Raw genomic sequence first — 23,657 nt, 5'->3', positions numbered from 1 at the left:
GGGTAGCCTCTCACTGCTATCCTCCTTTCCTGAGAGGTCCCAGAGGCGCTCGCTTGTTCCGACCTCCACCCTTCACCCAAAGGCGCCTCAGCCTGTGGAAAGTGTCCTCTCTTCCCAAGGAGAGCAGCCTGTCGAAAGTTCTCTCTCAGCGGGGTGAGCAGCCTTTCCTTCCCTGTCGTCCCTCTCAGTTTCTCTCAGGCCACCAGGAGGTGGCGCTAGACCTCCATTAGAAGCCGCTTTGCCTCTGTCAGGCTTATGGGGAGGGGGACCTCAAGTCAACCAACACACTTTAAAACGTTTACAGGTTGCTCTATTTCCTCTTTCAAAGCGGAAGGAGAATTTGGGGAGCAACTATATCCTGATAGCTTCCATTAACTACTTCATTATAATGAAAATACGTCAATGAAGAAATTAGCTCCGCTCTTTAGCCACCCAGATGTTACCCTCTGGGCACGTTTGCTTCCCTGAGGCCACTTTGTCATCTTTTGTTCTGAGACTGGATCTCCAGCAGACACTCTGTCCCAGGACTGAGAGAATTTCCCCAAACTTAAGGCAACCGGAGGTCCTCTTCAGAGCGCCTCAGCTCACACTGAGCTGCCCCACGGCCCGTGTCTGGTAACTGACGTGTGCACTTGTGTGTGCCCAGCACAGCACATCTCCTGGCTGTGGGCACGGCAGACGCCCAGTGAACAGCTGTTGTTATGTCGCCAGAGCCTGAGGATGTGTGGCCATCGTACCCAACTACTCTCAGAGCTGGGACTTGCCACTCCTGGCCCAGGGCTCTCCCAAACACGTCTGAGAAGTCTCAAGAGTTTGTGGGTGCTGGCAACAGGGAAAAGGCGGGTGCCCAGAGTTACTCTGACTTTGGTGCTTATGGAGTAAGAATAGAATTCAGAAAATCCAGTTGGATGTGTGCCCCTTCCCAGAGAGCAACTCACCTATTTTTGCCCCCCAGTCTCTGCATTTGGCCCAGCGTCCCCATGTCTGATGACACCACCAGCAGGACCTTCACACCAGAAAACCAGCCCCCCTCACAGGATCTGGAAACACTTCATTTCTACTTTGGTCAGAAAGTCCATTTTTATAGACTGTCAGTCAAGTGTGGAAGAATGTTAAGATTTCAACTTTGTTATTTTGTTTTATGTCAGTCATATATTTCAATCCTATTTTTTAAAAGTAATATTTATTTACATGACCTTCCCTGGTGGCTCAGATGGTAAAGAATCTGCTTGCAATGCAGGAGACCTGGCTTCAGTCCCTGGGTTGGGAAGATGCCCTGGAGGAAGGCATGGCAACCCACTCCAGTATTCTTGCTTGGAGAATCCCCATGGGCAGAGGAGCCTGCCAGGCTACAAGTCCACGGGATCGCAAAGAGTCAGGCATGACTGAGTGACTAAGCACATTTATTTACATATGGAAACAATTTTTTAAATCCATAAATTTACTGCCCAGAACATTTCTGTTGATTTTTTTAAAATAAAAATAAAGTTTTTATGTACACATTGTTTGAAACGTCAAACAGTACAGAAAGGTAGAAAATGGAGAGAAAAAAGTACCGCCTGTGCTAGCAACCAGTAGTATTAACTGTCTACATATTTTATATATCCCTCTGGCAAAAAGTGTACTAAAACTTTTATAGATTTATATCATTTTTATTCAGAAAGGATTATACTATGCATAGTATACCAAACTATTTTTTTAAATGCTTATCAGAATCTATTAGAGGTCTTTTCATATGAACACACATAGATTTGCTTCATTCTTTTAATGGCTGCATAGATCCCATTTTATGGCTGTATCATAATTTATTTAAACAATTACTAAATACCCCCTGTTGATGAAATTTAGGATGTTTCCAACTGTATTGCTATTAAAACCATGCTATAATGAACATTCTTGTTTGTTTATCTTTGCTATTTCTGCAAAACTATCAATAGAGAAAATACAGACCTATGTAATTGTTAGGTCAAAGGGTATGTATATTTAAAATATAAAAAGGGCATGTATATCTAAATTTTTGCTTTAAATATATTGCCAAGTTGTTCTAGGAAAATTCATACAAATTTGTACTCCCGCCATCAGTGTTATGAAAGTTTCCCTAAGCCCTCACTGACATTTAGATCAGTTCAGTTCAGTTCAGTCACTCAGTCATGTCCATCTCTATACAACCTCATGGACTGCAGCACACCAGGCTTCCCTGTCCATTACCAATTCCTGGAGCTTGCTCAAACTCATGTCCATGGAGTCAGTGATGCCATCCAACCATCTCATCCTCTGTCGTCCCCTTCTCCTCCTGCCTTCAATCTTTCCCAGAATCAGGGTCTTTTCCAATGTGTCAGTTCTTCCCATCAGGGGGCCAAAGTATTAGAATTTCAGCTTCAGCATCAGTCCTTCCAATGAATATTCAGGACTGATTTCCTTTAGGATGGCCTGGTTGGATCTCCTTGTAGTCCAAGGGACTCTCAAGAGTCTTCTCCAACATCACAGTTCAAAAGCATCAACTCTTCTTTATGGTCCAACTCTGACATCCATACATGACTACCGGAAAAATCATAGCCTTGACTAGATGGACCTTTGTTGGCAAAGTAATGTCTCTGCTTTTTAATATGCTGTCTAGGTTGGTCATAGCTTTTCTTCCAAGGAGCAAGCGTCTTTTAATTTCACGTCTACAGTCACCATCTGCAGTGATTTTGGAGCCCAAAAAATTAAGTCTATCACTGTTTCCATTGTTTCCCCGTCTATTTGCCATGAAGTGATGGGACCAGATACCATGATCTTAGTTTTCTGAATGTTAAGTTTTAAGCCAGCCTTTTCACTCTCCTCTTTCACTTTCATCAAGAGGATCATCAGTTCCTCTTCACTTTCTGCCATAAGGGTGGTGTCATCTGCATATTTGAGGTTATTGGTATTTCTCCTGGCAATCTTGATTTCAGCTTGTGCTTCATCCAGGCTGGCATTTCACATGATGTACTCTGCATATAAGTTAAATAAGCAGGGTAACAATATACAGCCTTGACGTACTCCTTTCCCAATTTGGAACCAGTCCATTGTTCCATATATGGTTCTAACTGTTGCTTCTTGACCTGCATACAGATTTCTCAGGAGGCAGGTCAGGTGGTGTGGTATTCCCATCTCTTAAGGAATTTTCCACAGTTTGTTGTGATCCACACAGTCAAAGGCTTTGGCATAGTCAATAAAGCAGAAGTAGATGTTTTTCTGGAACTCTCTTGCTTTTTCTATGATCCAACAGATGTTGGCAATTTGATCTGATTCCTCTGCCTTTTCTAAATCCAGCTTGAACATCTGAAGTTCAAGGTTCATGCACTGTTGAAGCCTAGCTTGGAGAATTTTGAGCATTACTTTGCTAGCGTGTGAGATGAGTGTAACTGTGCAGTAGTTTGAACATTCTTTGGCACTACCTTTCTTTGGGATTGGAATGAAAACTGACTTTTTCCAGTCCTGTGCCATTGCTGAGTCTTCCAAATTTGCTGGTATATTGAGAGCAGCACTTTAACAGCATCATCTTTTAGGATTTGAAATAGCTCCACTGGAATTCCATCACCTCCTCTAGCTTTGTTCGTAGTGATGCTTCCTAAGGTCCACTTGACTTCTCACTCCAGGGTGTCTGACTCTAGGTGAGTGATCACACAATTGTGGTTATCCAGGTCATTAAGATCTTTTTTGTATAGTTCTGTGTATTCTTGCCACCTCTTTATAGTAAATTCTGCTTCTGTTAGGTCCTTTATTGTGCCCATCTTTGCATGAAATGTTCCTGTGGTATCTCTAATTTTCTTGAAGAGATCGCTAGTCTTTCCCATTGTGTTGTTTTCCTCACTTAACACTTAGGAATTCTTTCTTATCTCTCTTTGCTATTCTTTGGAACTCTGCATTCAGATGGGTATATCTTTCCTTTTTCCCATTGCCTTTAGCTTCTCTTCTTTTCTCAGCTATTTGTAAGGCCTCCTCAGACAACCATTTTGCCTTTTTGCATTCCTTTATCTTGGGGACGGTCTCACAAACCTCCATCCATAGTCCTTCAGGCACTCTGTCTATCAGATCAAATCCCTTGAATCTATTTGTCACTGTATAATCGTAAGGGATTTGATTTAGGTCATACCTGAATGGTCTAGTGGTTTTCCTTACTTTCTTCAATTTAAGTCTGATTTTGGCAATAAGGGGTTCATGATCCAAGCCACAGTCAGCTCCCAGTCTTGTTTTTGCTGACTATATAGAGCTTCTCCATCTTTGGCTGCAAAGAATATAATCAATATGATTTTGGTATTGACCATCTGGTGATGTCCATATGTAGAGTTGTCTCTTGTGCTTTTGGAAGAGGGTGTTTGCTATGACCAGTGTGTTCTCTTGGCAAAACTCTGTTAGCTTTTGCCCTGCTTCATTTTGTACTCCAAGGCCAAACTTGCTTATTACTCCAGGTATCTCTTGAATCCCTACTTTTGCATTCCAGTCCCCTATGGAAAAGGACATTTTTTTTTTTTTTTTTTTTTTTTGGTGTTAGTTCTAGAAGGTCTTGTAGGTCATCACAGAACCATTCAGCTTCTTTGGCTTTAGTGGTTGGGGCATAGACTTTGATTACTATGATATTGAATGGTTTGCCTTGGAAACAAAGAGAGATCATTCTGTCATTTTTGAGACTGCACCCAAGTACTGCATTTCAGACTCTTTAGTTGACTATGAGGGCTACTCCATTTCTTCTAAGGAATTCTTGCCCACAGTAATAGATATAAGGGTCATCTGAATTAAATTCACCCACTCCAGTCCATCTTAGTTCGCTGATTCCTGAAATGTCGATATTCACTCTTGTCATCTCCTGTTTGACCACTTCCAATTTACCTTGATTCATGGACCTAACATTCCAGGTTCCTATGCAATATTGTTCTTTACAGCATCGAACTTAACTTCCATCACCAGTCACATCCACAACTGTGCATTGGTTTCATTTTGGCTCCATCTCTTCATTCTTTCTGGAGTTATTTCTCCACTCTTCTCCAGTAGCGTATTGGGCACCTGCTGACCTGGGGAGTTCATCTTTCAGTGTCATATCTTTTTACCTTTTCATGCTGTTCATGGGGTCCTCAAGGCAAGAATACTGAAGTGGTTTGTCATTCCCTTCTCCAGTGGACCTTATTTTGTCAGAACTCTCCACCATGACCCATCTGTCTCAGGTGGCCCTACCTAATATAAAATTTTATAAACATCATTCCTGTTAATATAAATATAGATTTAAGAAATCAAATTCTGGGGTGATTCCATGGTGGTCCAGTGGCTAGGAGTCTGTACTTCCATTGCAGGGGGGCACTGGTTAGACCCCTCATCAGTCTAAGTTCCCTTGCCATGAAATTCTCGATGAAGGGTTACATGTTCTCGGGTGCTGCCTAGAAGGCAGAGATAGGTGGCAGCTTGGAAATGAAGCTCATGCTGGGCTCTGCACAGCTTCTCACTGGTGACCCAATGTGCACAGAAAGTTTTCACGAGTTACCAATAGGCCACGGTGTCACGATAGGGTTGGCCTGTGGCAGTGTTTAAGTAAGCACAAGTCCCGTAGAAGGCCTCTCCAAGTGCACAGCGGTGACCCTAACGCTGCCATTTTCGCATCGTCAGAATGTACATTAGGTATTACCAGTCTTTTAGTTTCTAACAACTTGGTAAGTTTGAAAAGGCACCTGGATGTTCATATACATATTTAATTATGAGTAAGGACTAGAATCTTCACAGAATTTGGGGCCACTTGTCTTTCCTTTTCTGTGAATAGCCTATTCACATCTTTTGCCCATTTTTTCAGAGGTTTGCTCATCTATTTTTTATTTATGTATATGATTCCTCTGCATACACAAATTAAGGACACAGGCCTTTGTGCAGCTTGCGTGTAGGAAATAGGCCTTGTGTGCAGCTTATGAAAAAAAATGCATTTTTTCAGCTTTTTGTTATTTTTACTTTGCTATTGGTATTTTGCTCACAGAAGTGGTGGGGCCCACTTTATCCATCTTCTTCTTCACAACTACTGAATTCTGTGTTCTGTTCACAACAGCCTTCCCTTGCCTCTGATCGTGAAGAAATTCACCTACATTTTCCTAAATGGTTAGCCAGTTGTTCCAGTGCCATTTTTCAGAGTGCCATTTTTTGCCCCCCCCCCCTTTTTTTTCATTCTCTTTTCAGCCCCTCAGGGCTGTGTGGCTCTACAAAGTCACCAGAGTGGAGCCCACAGAAGTGCCACGTTGCTCTGTCTCTCTCTGCCAGAGACAGACCAGAAAGGCCTGTCACCCAGATCCCACAGAGGCCTCTGTCATTTTGTAGAAGAGGGTCAGGTCTCTCAAGGAACGAGATGGCACCACAGCTCTGAGAGACACTAGGGAACAATAGCCTCCCAGTCCTGACAGGAAAGTGGGCCACGCACCCAGTGTCTTCCTTCTGAAGGAAACCTCAGGGGAGAGTGTGCTCTCTATCCAGAAAGAAGAAACACAGCCGCACTTGTGTCTCTGAAGACACACACACTTATACACACACTACACATACCCCCACAAATACCACCGCCCCCCACACACACGTCACACACATCAGACACACCGACTGCCCTAGCAGGGGGCACCCTGTCCTAAAGAGCCCTCTCCATCACAGGAATTCCAAGAACAGTCACGCCAGTGTTTCTCAAATAACACCCAGATTCCTTTTTCCTTTTGAAGGAAATAAAAATCTGGAGGGCCCCCAATAACATCTGCAAGACCCCAAGTTGAGAAAGAAAAAAGAAACCAAAGACTTGTTCTATAAAGATCTTCCAATTGCAAGTTAGCACATATTTAAAACTGCTAAATAGATTTAAGTTAACATTAAAATGAAAATCTGACTTTAAAACATTTTCCAGAGTTAAAAGATCTGGGGACTTCCCTGGTGTTCCCATGGTTAAGACTTTGCCTTCCAAATGCAGAGGGTGCTAGTTCGATCCCTGGTTGGGGAACTGAGATCCCACGTGCCTCGAGGCCAGAAAACCAAAACATAAGAAAGAAGCAGTATTGTAACAAATTCAATAAAGACTTTAAAAATGGTTCACATCAAAAAAATCTTAAAAAAAAAGAGATGGGGTACCCCAAGGTGGGGTAGGGAGTTTAGAAGAATCAGATCTGAGGCATTATTCTGCAGCACATCTACAAGTTAATATGCTTTCCACACACATGAATAACAAATCTTTCTTCTATCTTCCCTCTATTTCTGCCTCTCCTTGTTCAGCAGGCCTGAGCTCCAGGCAAAAAAAGGTGATCTTTCTCCCTTTTACCTTGTCCCTTAATCCCTTTGAGTTTTTCCAGTAAAAAATATTTATGATTTTGATTGGGAAATTTAAAAAATAATTATTACAAAATAGACAATTTGGAAAATACAGAATTTTTTTAAATGTAAAGCCACCTGCTCACCCTTAAAGGTAACATCCCTTTAAGTTGTGCTGGGTTTCCTTTTTGCTTTTTTTTTTTGGCTTGAGTGTTTTCCAGTAAATACCCAGCAAGGGCCAGTGCAGTCACACCAGTTGGTTCTCCTTTCCTGTGAGGCACAGGGCCCAGGCTGACCTGGGAGGGCTGTCTCACCTCCTAGAGGTTGGATCTATGAGCAGGCTGGCCTAGGAGAGACCTTGTCCCAGTTTTCTGCAGTGTTCTCCCAGACGCATTGTCCATTCTTTCTCTTTTCCAAAAGTATTTATCTGGCTGCACAGGTCTTAGTTGTGGCACCTGGGATTTAGTTCCCCGACCAGGGATCCAACCCCTGGTCCCCTGCGTTGGAAGCACAGAGTCTTAACCACTGAACCACCAGGGAAGCCCCCATTGTCCATTCTTTTCTGGAGACTCCCAAGGTTAGAGGCAGCTGGCGGCCCTTTGACCACTCTCCCCTCCCTCAGAGTAGAATGGGAGAGCTGCGTGCTCAGAGCCTCTCAGCCCACCTCTCTCCCCTCTGTTCTCAGGTGGTTCAGAGTTGAGAAGCACAGCCTTAGCCAGACAATTTCCTCTCCTGGCAGCAGCCCCGAGAGGCTGACTTGGGCTGGGAGGCACAGAGGAGGAGCCCAGCTTCCTTCCTGGCCCTGTCCCCACCAGGTTGTGTGATCATGGACAGGACACCCAGCCTCTCCTGGGCCCTTGCATCCTCCCCTGCCCCAGGGGTGGTGGCGGTGGTGGTGGCGGTGCTCTGCTAGTTAAGCCCAGGATGATAACAGGCTAGAAAGGTTTCTCTAGAACTTGTGCCCTCCCTTCCCCTCCCCTAACTCTCCCGCCTCCTCTCCTCTCCTCTCCCCTCTTACCCCTCCCTCCCCTCCCTCCCTCTCCTCTCCCTTCCCCTCCCAGCAAAGTCACACTCCAGCCCCCTCCCTCTCCCCCCTCACCCCTCCCTCACACAGGTCCTGAAAGCACATCACTGGATAAACTACAAACAAAGAATGGGACCCAGGCCTCTGTCTGTTACTACCAGAGTAACTACTCATCAGAGGTAGAGACTGCACAGATAACTTAGCAAGTTTGCAAGACATATTGCCGACCGTCTGACTTAAACTACAGGCTAAATGATCTACACAGCATTCATATGGCAGGTCCCAGGGGTCCCTCAAACTGCCGGGCTCTCATTTTTCGGAGGAACTGAAACGGAGACACAGTGAGTCCTCCTGTATCATGAGGGTTAAGAGAAGGGAGAGACCGGCCTCAGATGGAAGTCCCCTCTCCCAGCAGCCCTGGGGCTCCCGGGCAGGTGAGTAGCATGCCCAGGGCTTCACTCGGTGGTGCCCGGAGTCTCCAGAGGAAGGCCGGGTAGACCAACGGCATGGCATGCCAGTGTGGGGCAACACACACTGATACCGGGACAGGGAGACTCCGGAGCCTGGGGCAGTGGGAGGGGAGGGCAGTCATGGGGACACTCATATTCTCTATTTTTAACTTTTTCATAATGGTGTGTTCAATCAGAAAAAAAAGATAGAGATATTTCCATTTTCTAAAAGTTGTTTGAAATTACAGGAAGAAGGGCAATCAGTGCAGCTGCCACAGTGCAGATGGGCTCTGTGAAGACAGGAGGGTGTTGCTGAGCCCCTGGGCCCAGAAGGACTCAGAAAGATACTTGCCTCCCATGCTCCAGAGGGCTTGTGGGAGTGGTGCTTGTGACTGTGTGAGGCAAGTGCTGGTGACATCCCTGGGGGTCCCAGATGCCCACTGGTCCAGGCTGGATGGAGCAGGCATCAGTGGAGTCAAGGGCACCCCAGCGCCTGAGGTTTTCCTTGGCTCAGGGGCAGCTCTGAGCTGCCAGTGAGGGAGATAGAGGGGAGAAGATTGAGGAAGAGCCTGGGCTTCACCCACTCCCAGCCCAGGCTCAGGCCATGCCTATGGATCTGTGACCAGGAGCAGTTCTTCTGGCTGCCTCCACTCCCCTCCCCAAGTCAGGCTGCCTGGGTCAGGACTAGGGGCCAGTGAGGGTTAGGACTGGGGGTCAGGAAGACAGGGTGTTGTGGGGTGGGCTGCAGGTAAGGAGGAGGGAAAGATAGATAGGAAGAGACTGCAGGACAGAGAGGGGGACAGAGACAGAAAGACACACGGAAAGACTCAGACACACATGCCGAGGGACACAGAGAGTCACAACACAGAGAAAGGCAGAGTCAGAGATGGAGAGACAAACAGAATGAGAGAGGGAGAGAGACAGAGAGAGCTAAGAGCAGCATCTTCGTTCCATTTGCTTCCTAGGAGCAGACAGAGGGGCAGGTGCAGGTCAGGGCCTGGGCGGAGAGGACAAAGCTAGAGATGGAAGCAGGGGGAATGAGTGTCACCATCACAGAGAACAAACCTCTGCCGCCCTTGCGGTGTGCTTGGCACCCTGCTGGAAGCTGCAGGGACGGGCAGGTGTGAGGGCAGGTCCCATCCTAGCTGGGAGACCCACCCCACACCTGGGAGGCAGGAGCAGCAGGCAGGAGCAGCCTTTCCAAGGGCCAAATGGGAGGAGAGGCTCCCAAGAGCTAAGGTCGCCAGGGGCAGCTTGCGGAAAGGGCTGCATCCGAGCTGCCTCTTGCAGAGCAGGTGAGAGGAAGGGGCATAGGTTCTCCAGGAGAGGAGGCATCTGCAAACATGTGGAGGTGAGAAGACACATCTGGGTACTGTCAGGAGGGCCTTGAATGTCACGACAAGGAGGCTGAGGGGGCCCGGCCACACTAGAGCAGAGGAGTTGTGTAGTGGGAACCGTGCTTTAGGGAAACCTGGGCTGGCCAGTGGCCAGACCTGAAGGGCAGCAGAATAAAGTGGAGGAAAGGGTCACAGGCACTCACTGAGCCCCCACCCCCTCTCCCAACACCCCCCATCTGACACTACAGTCAAGCAACCCCAAACTGCCAACCCATACCTGGCTGCTTCTCACCTCCATGCCCTTGACCAAGAGGTACCCTCCATCTAGAAGGCCTCCCCTTCCCCAACCCAGGCAAACACTGAAACAGTTTAAATGCTCTGCAAAAGACTTCTCTTCCAGGATGGCTTCAGGCAGGGTAAGGCGCCCCTCCTGGCTCCTCCCAGCACAAAAACCGATGTGAAAGCTCCCTGGGCTCAGCTGAGCTAAGCCATGTTCTTAACCAAGAGCCAGAAAATGTAATTGGCTCCATCAGTGCCATGGCCTTAACCACACCCAGAATTTGCCTGTCCCCCACGGGTAGCCCCACCAGCTGCCCTGCGTCAGTATCCAAAACCTGAAGAAAGGAAGGAATCGGGTGGGGCCCATTTGCCTAGAAGTGCTGTGGGCTGGCCAGTCACAGAGCAGTGACTCATCTCCCAGAGAGGAGGGGAGCAGTGGGGGACAGTTGGGCTAGGCAGGGGAGCCTGTAGAGAGAGCCTGCCTCTGCCTCACACCCTTGGCCGGACTTCGTCTTCTCCTAGTCCCCTCGGGCCCTTGGAAGAGAAGGAAGAACCTCTTGCAGCCCCTGGCTTGCCCCCAGTGTGGCTGGCATTGACTAGGAAGGCGGCTGAAGCCTCCCTGCCCCCCACCCGCAGCCATGGATAAATTCCGCACGCTCTTCCAGCACTTCCAGTCCAGCTCCGAGTCGGTGATGAATGGCATCTGCCTGCTGCTGGCCATGGTCACCGTCAAGCTGTACTCCTCGTTCGACTTCAACTGCCCCTGCCTGGCACGCTACAATGCCCTCTACGGACTGGGCCTGCTGTTCACGCCCCCAATCGCCCTGTTCCTCTGTGGCCTCCTGGCCAACCGGCAGTCCGTGGTGATGGTGGAAGAGTGGCGCCGGCCTGCCGGGCACCGGAGGAAGGACCCGGGCATCATCAGGTGCGGTCCCACATCTCCCAGCTCCCCACGGGCATTGTCAGGGGCTCCCCCAACTGCATAAGCACTGCCAGGGGCTCCCCGAACCCCAGTGACCCCCATGGGCATGGTCAGGGCTCCCCCGGGCACCCCCACAGGCACCCTACTTTCAGATGTGCCCCCTGCTCTCCCCCAGAAAATGATACCAAGGCACCATCAGTTCACTGAGACAGATTTGCCAGTCTCCACCCTGGAAACAGATATTTCTGTCTGTCACCTTTCCATGCCCAATGATAAAGACGTGGGAAAGACACAGGATTCCTAAGAATTATCCAGGTCATGTCTGTCCTGCTGGCCATGGATTGTAACTCCCCACATGCATGAAGAACCATCCCATGATGTGCATACCATATTACACATATGAGAGGTATGGTTGGCTTGAAGGCTGCGTGCCGTCTCCTGCAAGCTCCCCGAAGGCAAAGACCTCATCTGCTATCACTGTGTCCTCAGACCCTGGTCGGTGCCCTGTATCAAGAAAAGCTGATGGGGAATTCCCTGGCAGTGCAGTGGTTAGGGCTCGGCACTTTTACTCTTTCACTGCTATGGCCTGGGTTCCATCCCTGCTCAGGGAACTCAGATCCTGCAAGTCACGTGGCACGGCCGAAAAAAAGAGAGAGAAGAAAAGCTGACGGACTTAAGCAATTCATAATGTTCCCTGGCCAACAGTGAGCCAAGCTCTGTGCCAAGTGCTGTGTGTGTATGGCCTCTGAATTCTCACCTCGGCCCTGGGTCTGTTCCTGTCTTGGATCCATTTTTACGGATGGAGGACCTGAGGCACAGAGAGGTTAAGTCACTTGGCTGAGCTCCCACAGCAATGAAGAGGCTCCGATTCAAATGAAACCTGGAACCGCTGCCCTGAGTGTTTTAGAGAAAATACTTAAGTGCTCTAGATCCACGGGCAGTGGCAGGAGAGCCTTGGTGGGTTTTAGTTCACTCACGATCTTCTCCTCTCCCCTATTGATATGGACAACTGGGGTGTTCTCAAGGGCATGTCATGTAACTTCATAACAGGTCTTTGGTTCCACCTTCTAACTACCTTGCCCCCATAGAAAATGATGGAGCCACCCCTGCCTACAACATATTTATAATTCACCACCAGGTAGGCCATGTACACACACACACACACACACACATACACACAGCCAGCACACACCATCCTATGTTTTGTGTACAACCTGCCTGCCAATGCAGGAAACATAAGAGACCCAGGTTCGATTCCTGGGTGGGGAAGATCCCCTGGAGGAGAGTGTGGCAACCCACTCCAGGATTCTTGCCTGGAGAATCCCATGGACAGAGGAGCCTGGTAGGCTACAGTCCATGGGGTCAAAAAGAGTCAGACACAACTGAGTGACTGAGCATACACGCAAGTTAAAAATACCTGCATTCTGTGCACAAGCGGCCTCTCTTTTATGTTCCCAGGGGCTCCCAGCTCCCTGTGATTCAGTCATGCAGGGAGGCTTTTCCCCTAGGGTCTCGTGGTTCCAGCTCCACTGGGCTCCTGTCCTGTGACCAACAGCCAATTCAGGCCACTAGATGTAGTAGGTCAAAAGAGGCACCTGGGGACAATCAGGGGCTCCCTGGACACTGCAGGGAGGTGTGCAAGTGCCGTCTCTGGGCAGGTTATTCCACAGGACCCTCTTAGCGACCCCATGGACCACAGCCTACTCCATCCGTGGAGTAGGCTCCTCCATCCATGGGATTTTCCAGGCAACAGTACTGGAGTGGGGTGCCATAGCCTTCTCCCCCTCTTAGTTTAGGGTCCCCCCAAAAGCAGGCTCTGGGAAGAAGTGATAATAAGGAGGCAACTGGGGCTCAGTCCTTCTGAGGAGCCTAAGGAAGTGGGTAGAACCCACTTCAGAATCGTTCCACTGAGGGTCCCAGATGCTGGGACATTAAACTACCACCCTGCCCTCTGGGATTGAGGTCGATTTGGGGACATGAACCCTCCAGGCCACCCCCCATTGGGAGCAGGGACTCCTCCAAAGCCCCAGACAGAGCCACACAGGGGATTGAGGTCAGAGGTCTTCAAGCCCTCCACATGACTAGAAACTACCCACCAAAGCTCTAGATGCTTCTGGCCTGGGCACAGCACCTACAGAGTCCGCTACAAAGGCTCAGGCAGGAAGAACACCAGCTCCCCAGTGTTCCAGTCCCAGGGGTCCCAGGACCCCAGCTGTGCTTCTCCCCCACCCTCTGCTGCTCAGGCCTCTGCAGTGGGAGCTGCAACCCTCCCCTTGGGGTAACCACACACTGTCCTGGGAAGTTCATCCTCACATCCCCCCTGTAGCCTTCCTCCTGTACCTGAATTCCGGCTGCCCTGAGTTCCCCTCCCTTCCTCTGTTCCCAGGTACATGTGCTCCTCTGTACTACAGAGAGCGCTGGCTGCCCCCCTCGTCTGGATCCTGCTTGCCCTCCTTGATGGGAAGTGCTTCATGTGCGCCTTCAGCAGCTCCGTGGACCCCGAGAAGTTTCTAGACTTTGCCAACATGACCCCCAGTCAGGTGCAGCTCTTTCTGGCCAAGGTGCCCTGCAAGGAGGACGAGCTGGTCAGGAACAGCCCCGCTCGGAAGGCGGTGTCTCGCTACCTGCGGTGCCTGTCACAGGTAATTCGGGGCGGGGGGGTCCTCTCCCTGCCCTCGGAAATGTCCTGCACTGGTTCCCAGGGGCACAGGGTGAGGAGGTACACATGGTTTCCTGAGGCCCCCTTCCCAATGCTAGAGACACAACCGCAGAGCATGTGGTCCCTGGCGGGGGTGGTCAGAAACATGACCCTCACAAGGGACAGTGTCAGGCCTTAGGAAATGGGCACTTTGCCATCAACACTGACTCACCTCAGGGTGGAGACCAGGTGTCCATACCCTTCTGGAGTCAGCTAGGCTCATCTCCAGGTTGGACGGCAGGAAAACGCTGCAGACATACTGCACTACCCTGCCCCCGCCCCACACAGACATTCTGCCCACCCCTCAGAAATAACACTAATTACCACTTATGAAGCACTTATGTGTCAGGCACTGTGTTAAGCATTTCACATGCGTTACTTCATTTAATTCTCAAAACTGCCCTATGAGACAGATGCAATCATGATCGTCCCACTTTGCGGATGAGGAAACTGAGGCTCTGAGAGTTTAGTTCACAAGGCCAAAGGCACACAGTTTGAAACAGGCTGGGCAGGAATCTGAAATATCATTCCTCCAAACCCTCCCCTACTATGCAGGTCCTCTCCAGATGCTTGGCTCCCCACAGAGCACAGAATCCGTTATCCTGGGGACAAACCCCAGCCCAAGCTCCAGATCCCACCCTCACCACTGCCAGAGGCCAGCTTGGGCTATGTCTCCCCAAAAGTGTTTACATGGTCCCACCATGTGCAGAGCATCATTGGAGATATACCCTAGCTCTCTGGGTTGTCGGGACAGGCTCATGGCAAATGCAGGCCTGTGGAGTGGCAAAGAGAATACCAGTGCTTGGGACACACTTGATTCTGCTTCAGACTGTGACCATGGCCATGAGCCCATTTCCCTCTGGGCCTCAGGTTCTTCTGCAAAATAAATGGAGGTTTGGTCTACTCACCTTGATGTCCCTGTGGATGTAAACACTGTACACTAGTTCACTAGTTCACTGGAAATAGTGTAGAATTCTCAGACCAGGGTTTGAGTCCTGACTCAGCTGTAAATTATCAGTCACATTAAATGCTCCTCCAAGTAAAATACTCATACAAACATTTTAAACTTAGAGTGGGGGGAGGGGAGGGCCTTGTGAGAGGCCAGGCAGAAAGCTTTGTCAATCACATCTACAAATGTTAAGGATTCGAATAAGTCTTGCAGTTTAGAGGATGATTTCTCTGCTCCAGGTCTATAAAGTTGCTTTAGTCTTAGGCAATGTCTCAATACCTTTGGCTGGGCAGAGGGGAGGGCCAGGAGCTGGCCAGGTTGGGGCTCCAGCATCAGAGAGCTACTTTCAGCTTTCTCTTTACTCTTGGCCTGGAACACTGTTTCCTGTTAACATCTTGTAAACTATCATCAGCCTTCAGGTCTCAGCCTCAACTTCACAGTTCTCTGAGGCCTCAAATTCAGGTCAGGTGTCCCCTCTCTGAATTTCCATGACCCAAGATACATCCCTCAACATGGCACTTAGCCAGTCATCACCTATGTCATTGTAACTTCCACTAAAGTGTTAGCTCTATGAGAGCAAAGACTAAGTCCTCGGTGTCTCCCCGAAAATATAGGATGGATGGATGCATAGATGGGATGGATGCACATATATAAGCATGGATGAAGAACCAGATAAAAAGATGAAAGGATGATGGGTGGATGCACAGATGAATGGATGGGAGTGCAAGGAAGGCGAAACTTTACCTCCACCCACCTTAGGTTTTCAGCTGTGACTATAACAAAAAGAAAGATTAATAGGAGGAAAGTAAACAGTTTATTATTGTGTGCAGTGCTCATCAGGCAGGGGGAACCTAAAACAGAGTCACTCTAAGCGGTGGCTTAGAACTGCGGCTTATATAGCATCTTCAGCTATGAACAATACCTTTGTAGAGAAATGTCAGGACAAAGGAAAGCAGCTTTATGCTTCCAAGGGTGGAAACTGTGGGAAAATAAATACATGGGAGGAAACTAAAGGAGTAAGGTGTGTTTGTTCAGGAGGAAGGCAGGGGGCATAAATCACAAGTGGATAGATGATTGGATAGAGATAAATGGAAGCAAGGATGAGAGTATGGGAACATGAATGGATGGGAGGATAGATGGTTGGATAGGGGGATATGGACAGATAGGAGCATGGTTGAGAGGGTGACTTGATAGGAAGACAATAGATATATAGTCAGATAAGAGGATGGATGACGGGATGGGTGGAGAGATAGTTGGAGAGAACATGGATGGAAGGAGGAATGAATGAATGGGAGGGAGGATGGATGGAGGTAGTTGGTAGAATGGATGACTGAACTGGAAGACGGATAGACCTGAAAATGGATGGAAGGGATAGGGAAAGGGAACACCTTTGCCACACTGTACAATACCTGTGTGCCTGAACGCTTACATTAGCACTCCCCACCCTCTAGGCCATTGGCTGGAGTCTCACCCTGCTGCTGATCGTCCTGGCCTTCCTGGCCCGCTGCCTGAGGCCCTGCTTCGACCAGACAATCTTCCTGCAGCGCAGATACTGGAGCAACTACGTGGACCTGGAGCAGAAGCTCTTCGACGAGACGTGCTGTGAGCACGCGCGGGACTTTGCCCACCGTTGCGTGCTACACTTCTTCGCCAGCATGCAGAGCGAGATGCGGGCGCGGGGGCTACGCCGGGACTCTGCGTGTAGGGGTCCGGAGGCCCCTGAGAAGCCCGAGCCCCCAGAAGGCCTGGACGGTGGAAGCGGGAAGGCCCACCTGCGCGCTGTCTCCAGTCAGGAGCAGGTGGACCACCTTCTGAGCACCTGGTACTCCAGCAAACCACCTCTTGACCTCACAGCATCCTCTGGGCTCTGGGGGGGTGGCCTCAGCCACCGCGCCCCCACAGTGGTCCCGGGCACCAGGGCGTCCCCACACACCGATGTGTAAGGACCCAGACCGCGTCCTCACCTAAAATGCCCACACTGACAAGGATGTGGGGGCTTTCCAGGCAGTGGGGACCCCATGACAGGGTAGCTTAACCCTTGTGAGCCTCCTTCCCCAAAACAGCCCAGTAGAGTTTCCGGGCATGTTCTCTTGTGTGTTCTACAGCTGTGCTTCACAAACTTCATTGTGCTCACGTGTTCACCGGGACTCTTGTCAAATGCAGATTCTGATTCAGTCCATCTAGGGCCAGGGCCGAGACTGCATTGCTAATGAGCTCCTGATGTTTCTGGTCAGTGGACCAAACTCCGAGTAGAGCAAGAGTCTAAACAGATTTGCCCTAGGTGCTGGGTCCTAGATATCCCTATTCTAAATCTAAAATAATAATAACGACAACAGCACCTGCTTGTATGATGCTTACTATGTAGCAGGCACTGCTCTAACTTCTTTCTATATATAATTCATTTAATCTTAATGATAATCTGATGAAGTAGGATGATGACTAGCCCCATTTTTTTGAGAAGAAAAGTGGGGCATTAACGGTTAAGGTGGCTGAGGTCACCCATATAAGAGCTGGAATTTGATCTCAGGACATCAATTCTAGAGTCTGCATTGAGCCACTACATTAGTCCTCTAGACTCTGTGTGTGTGTGTGCGCATGCATGCATGTTCTAGATAGAGTGTGTGTGTGTGTGTGTGCGCACGCACACGTGTGTGTGTTTTTAGGGTCCTTGCTGGGTTTCCTGCAGCCTCCTACAAGTTTCTCTGAGTGAGCTCAGCAAACTTTGCTTGTTGAATTCTTCTCGAAAGTACAGATTAGTGTCTCTTGCTGACTACTGCAGATGAATAGCTTTATATCTTTGTAGGGGGGTGGGTTTCTGTTTCTGAGTATCAGGGGGGAGCTGACCCTTCCAGCTCCCATCTTCCCCAGTTCCACCAATTCTATTCTAATCAACCAAGGCCAAGCAGCCCTTCAGGTGCAGCTCCTTTGTCAGCCCAGCCTTCTGCTCACCTCCAGCCAGCAAGGACTTCCTCTGTCACCTCTCCACTCACCACCCTCCCCACCACCTGCAGGCTGACCCCTGATCTTGGTCTTGCTTTCTAAGGCTGCCTTCTTTTCCAGGCATCCCAGGGGCATCTACCTACTGCCCTCAGCAAGAAGCTGGCACCATGGTAAGAATTTCCCTAGGGATATGAGGAATGGACCAGATCTGCAAGTCAGGGTGCAAATCGGGTGTCCAGGCAGCCCTAGACATCTCTATTGAACAAACACCCCAGGTGATTCTGCAAAAATCCAGTGTTTAAAAACCTCTGGACCAAGCATGGGTGTAGGGTCTGACTCAGGGATGAAGACCCTCGAAATACCAGGGTTAAATCTTCCCGGAAGAACTGCCTCTCAGTCTGTGGCAGCCCAAACAGCAAGGGTTGGGGAAGATCTATTCTGTGAGCTCCTCTGGGTCTCTGCCCTTCCCTGATGACTCACTCACCCCCACCCCTCATGCACACATCCTGTTATTGCCTCTGTCAGCACAACAGTGCATGGTGACACAGACATGCACTAGGTTCACTCTATGCTTTACTGGTAATGAGGGCATGGGGGCAGTACAGGGGCCCTGGAGCCCAGCTCCCTCCATATCAGGCAATCTCTGCTCTCCTGGGTGCTTGCCAAAGGGCCTAGGAGGACCAGACTATCTGTACAGCCCAGTCTTTCCCCTGCTACCTTGCTGTGGTCAGGCCATGCAAATATCTGAAATGGTACTGGGCAGGGCAAGATTTAGGCAAAGTGTGAGCAGGGATTGGTGGGGGAGGGAGGAGGCAGACCTTGGACGTGATCCAGTCAGCAGGGCCGAGTGCCCAGCCCAGGGAAAGGAGGCTCAGGGACCCCACCTTGGGCTTTAAAGAAGCAGTATCTGGACCAGGAAAGGGCCACTGACTACAATCAATACCCTTGCCTTCTTATATTGAGCCTACTGCATAGAAAGCACTGTGCCAGGGAGGAGGGAAGGAAGAATATACAAATAATGTATATTGCCCCACCCCCAAGGAACTCACTCTCTACTAGGACCGAGATGGGTGCAGAAGTCATTATAACCCAAAGCAAAGGGTGTAAAGTGATATGATAGTGCCAAGCCATGTGCCACAGAGATTCAGCATGAAGAGTTATGGCTCCAAGCTGAGAGAATCAGAAGGACATCATTACAATGGGCCTTAAAGGATGGGTGTGGGGGTTTGACAAGTAAAGAGAGCTGGGGGTAGGGGAGCAGAGCATCTACAAGGAGGAAACAGAACAAAAGCAAAGAATTGGAAACAGGCAATGTTTGGTTCGCTGATTCACTCAGCAAACATTGATGGAATGCCTAGAGCACCAGAGAGCAGGATAGTGGAGAATCCACTTAGTGGAGATTCCAGTCTGAAGGGGAGATAAGACATGAGCCAGTGAACAAACAACCGAGTGCAGGGTGTGTGGTCCGGCCTGGCCAAAGTGAAGGACTTCAGCCAGAGGGCCAAGGAGTCTATTCCTATGAATCCCACCAAGAGATGCTTCCTGAGCCCCACATCCAGTGACACCTTCTTGGATCCTCAGCCTTTGATAGTCCTCAAATGCCTCCTTATCCTCTTCAGTCCCCAAATGACATGGTTTCAAACCCCAAACCTCTTTGCCATCATCCATTCACACCACCATTTACTCATATCCTGGGAGAGAGGCCTTGTGTAGTGCATACCACTCCACCTGGGGGTGAGGGACCCGGGTGGCAGGCTGCCACCTACTCCCCTCCCAGGAGAGCAGCCCTCGTGCATGCTCAAGCTCATTGCCCAAGTCTCCTTCAACTCTGGGAGACAGTCCTTCTGAACACACCCTGTACACAGGGCCTCCCTTCTGGGAGACACGATGACCAGCTGGGCAAGGCAGAAATGTACTGTAAGAATAACTTTGGCTGTGTTAGTCCCGTCTCATATGGTCTGGGCAGCTGCGGTTCTGCACGAGAAGTGGAAGATGGTGGCATCCTTGAGGGTTTTGCTCAGGTCTTTGAGTTTATCCTACAGGCAAGTGCTTCCGGGCAGAGTCAGAAGGCAGAATGATACTCCACCTGGCAGTGATCCCTGAAGCTGCAGGGATGGGTACGCTAGCGAGGGAGAGAGACTGAGAGACCAGGAAGGACTGAGACCGTTAGAGCTTTGGGGGAGAAAAGATGGGGCAGCAAGTGAGAATAAGGAATCACAGAGGCAGAAGTTCTATAAGAATGCCAGGGGGCAACCTGGTGCTCTGTGACAACCTAGAAGGGTGGGATGGAGTGGCGGGTGGGAGGGAGGTTCAAGAGTGTTGGGACATACATATTCTTATGGCTAACTCACGTGGTTGTGTGCCAGAAGCCAACACAACATTGTAAAGCAATTATCCACCAATGAAAAAAAAATTTTTTAATTATGTTTTGAGAGCCAAAATTGATCAAGTTTTTACTATTTCATTCAATCCATGCCTTGATGAAATAAGATTTTGCTAGATGGACTCTAAGATCCTTCCCAGCACTGGTATTCTATGGCTGTATGAGTCCATTCTTGGTAATATCTAAATAATTATTAGAGTCATAGAGATTTGTACTTTCTGGGGAACAGAATCAATCAATAAACAAGCAGCTTTTTTTTTAAGAAAAAAAAAAAGAATGCCAAGGAGGAGTGAATTTCAAGATGAGAGAATGAATGAATGAAAGTTGCTCAGTTGTGTCCAACTCTTTGTGACTGCATGGACTATATAGTCCATGCAATTCTCCAGGCCAGAATACTGGAGTGGGTAGCCTTTCCCTTCTCCAGGGGATCTTCCCAACCCAGGGATCAAACTCAGGTCTCCTGCATTGCAGGCAGATTCTTTACCAGCTGAGCCATAAAGGAAGCCCAAGAATACTGGAATGGGTAGCCTATTCCTTTTCCAGGGGATCTTCCCAACCCCAGAATCAAACCAGGGTCTCCTGCATTGCAGGTGTATTCTTTACCAACTGAGCTATCAGGGAAGCCCTAAAGATGAGGGAAGGATGAGCAATGAATCCAGAGCTTCAGGGAAACCAGCAGTGGGGGTGCAGAGGATTGAGCGAAATCACAGATTCTTGGTAACCTTCAAGGGCAGTTGAATGCTCCCCCAGAGAGATGGTCCTGGCAAAGAAGATGGATGGATTTCTGTAGGAATTATCTAAATCCCTGGGCACCTGCCCCACCCAGCCTCATAAAGGAAGAGTGGGAGGTCTGGAGCCTGCTCCCATTTAGAATATTGACATGGAGGAGGGCACCAGGACCCAAAGACTATGATGGGAGTTAAGGAATCCATACCTCTCTGCTGAGAGCCCACCTCTGCCCAACTCTTTGAGGTCGAATGAAATGAGTTGTCCTTGAAGCTTGATCAGCTCTCACATTGGGGAGGGCCAGAGGGCTGTGGGAAGAGGAGAGTGACCCTGAGGCTGTAGAGAAGAGCAGTAGGAGATGGCTGGGGTGGCCAATGGTAGCAGAATAGAGGTGGCATTGGTCTGCCAAGTGGCTATAGCCGTGGTGGTGAGCTCTGAATATACACCAGCCCTTCCTGCCCACCCAGCTGGCACATAGAGGAGGACCTACTCTTCAGCCTTTCTTACCCTGCTCACAGAAGCTAACAGAGCCAGAGTGGTGAGGACAGTCATATCCTATTTGTGTCCAGATTCCTACCTCCTCACAAATTCATTTTGGTCCAAGGCTCACTTCTCTCCTTTATTCACTTGCTCGAGTATTCATTCAAATTTTCAGCATTTGTTAACTGAGCATCTCTTATACCAGGCACACTCCTCTGAGCCCCAGGAACATAGCAGGGAAACAAAACAGACATGAGCCTTTATGGTCCAATGGGAGCTCTGGATATTAAATAAACCCACCCTCCAAAACACATTACTAACTGAGATCAGTGCTGTGAAGAGGAAGTACATGGGTGGGGCGGAGGGCATGAAAGCCTTTGTCAGCAGGACTCAACTAAGCTAAGGGTTCAGGATCTTCTCTCAAGAAAGGCAACCTACTGAATAGAAGATATTTACAAACATTACCCCAGTAAGGGGTTAATATTCAAATGATACAAAGAACTCACACAACTCAGTGTCAAAAAACAACCTGATTAAAAAAATGGGCAGTGGACCTGAATAGACATTTTTCTGAAGAAGAGATACATATGGCCAACAGGCACATGAAAAGATTCTTAACGTTATGAATATTCAGGAAAAGACACATCAAACCCACAATGAGATGTCACCTCACACATGTCAGAATGGCTATTATCAAAAAGACAACAAATAACAAGTGTTGGTGAGGGTGTAAAGAAAAGGGAACCCTTGTGCACTGTTGGTGCAGCCACTAGGGAAATAGTAGATTGCTCAAAAAATTAAAAATAGAACTACTATATTATCCAGTAATTCCACTCGAGTATTTATCTGAAAAACACCCCACTAATTTGAAAAGATAAATGCATCCCTAAGTTCATTACAACATTATTTACAAGAGTTAAGATATGGAAGCAACCTAAGTGCCCATCAACAGATGAATGGATAAAGAAGATGTGAGATACGTATATATATCAGAATATTACTCGTTAATAAAAAAGAATGAAATCTTGCCATTTGCAACAACATGGATGGGCCTAGAGAGTTTTATGCTAAGTGAATTAAGTCAGATAGAGGAAAGACAAATACAATATGATTTCACTTATGTGTAGAATCTACAAAACAAACGAACACATGTCACAAACAGAAAGACAGTCATTGACATAGGAAACAGATAGTGCCTGAGGGGAGAGGACTTAGGAGAGGAGAGGAATAGGTGAGGGAGATTAAGAGGTGCAAACTTTTAGTTGAAAAGTAAATGAGTCATGGGTATGAAATGAACAGTATGGGAAATATAGTCAATAATTGTGTAATATCTTTGTATGGTGATAGATGGTAATAACTTACCATGGCGATTGTTTTGAAATGTATAGAAACATCAAATCACTATGCTGTATACCGGAACTAACCTAGTGTTGCTGGTCAATTATACTTCAAAAACAAACAAAAAAATGAGTGGAGCTCAGAGGCACCTGTTGCACTGATGTCTAGGGTCAGAGGGAGAAAAATGAAAAAGAGCAGAGACAATAGTAAGAGGTGAGGGCTTCTATGCCAGAACTCAATCACATGACCCTAAGCCACATGAAACAGGGGCAGGAATTGTAAGGAAGCCCATGAAATGTTTGCTGGGCACTACCATTTTTTGTCACAATGCTGTTTGACTGATGGAGAAGCGAATAGCACTCTGTCCTTTTCAGTTAAAGTCCTCATACCTCTGATAAAACATCCTGACAGTCCTTGAGCCACCCCGCCAGCGCCATCTGACCAATGGCTCCTGCCTCCTCCACGGCCCTGTTCTCTGGGTGCTCCCCCAGTTGCTGGATGAGCGCTGTGCCCACTTGAGCGCTACACACACACTCATGCTGTCCTATGCAAATGAGGCATTTTCCTAAAGTACAGCATCCGCTCTCCAGAGGCCCCCTTTGCATGCTGCTTTTCATGATACTTAACTCTTTCAAGGTGGGGGGGACTCATCAGCACTGGGATGGGTGCCCAGATGACACTCCAGAGGGCAGGAGGAGAAGGTGTTGGTGCACACCCCAGTGGTGGCCGTGGTTGGGTTTGCTGTCAATGCATTGAAACATTTGAGTAGGGCTATGATATCCTGCTTTCTGTGTACACCCAGTCATGCTCAAGGAGTTCAGGGGAGAAGTGGTGAAGACACAAAGCATTGCTAAGTC

At 48.6% G+C, this 23,657-nt stretch overlaps 1 protein-coding gene across 3 annotated transcripts; it reads left to right on the top strand.

The window, feature by feature from the left end:
- The first annotated feature begins 8,624 nt into the window (after positions 1–8,624).
- CALHM3 (calcium homeostasis modulator 3) lies at positions 8,625–17,409 on the top strand. Of its 3 annotated transcripts, none has more exons than XM_061163153.1 (4): positions 8,625–8,733; positions 11,030–11,289; positions 13,673–13,928; positions 16,385–17,409. In XM_061163153.1, exons 1-4 carry the CDS (start codon positions 8,692–8,694, stop codon positions 16,874–16,876), a joined length of 1,050 nt encoding a protein of 349 aa, XP_061019136.1. In that variant the 5' UTR covers positions 8,625–8,691; the 3' UTR covers positions 16,877–17,409. The 3 variants fall into 3 exon arrangements, with proteins under 3 accessions (XP_061019136.1, XP_061019137.1, XP_061019135.1); XM_061163154.1 differs by having other exon boundaries at positions 10,887–11,289; XM_061163152.1 differs by having other exon boundaries at positions 8,631–8,733; positions 11,001–11,289.
- Positions 17,410–23,657: the final 6,248 nt, after the last annotated feature.

This window comes from Dama dama, chromosome 15, assembly GCF_033118175.1.
Source record: "Dama dama isolate Ldn47 chromosome 15, ASM3311817v1, whole genome shotgun sequence".
Classification (NCBI taxonomy): Eukaryota; Metazoa; Chordata; class Mammalia; order Artiodactyla; family Cervidae; genus Dama; species Dama dama.
The sequence above is the reverse complement of the archived record's forward strand: the minus strand, read 5'-3'. Positions and strand labels throughout refer to the sequence as shown.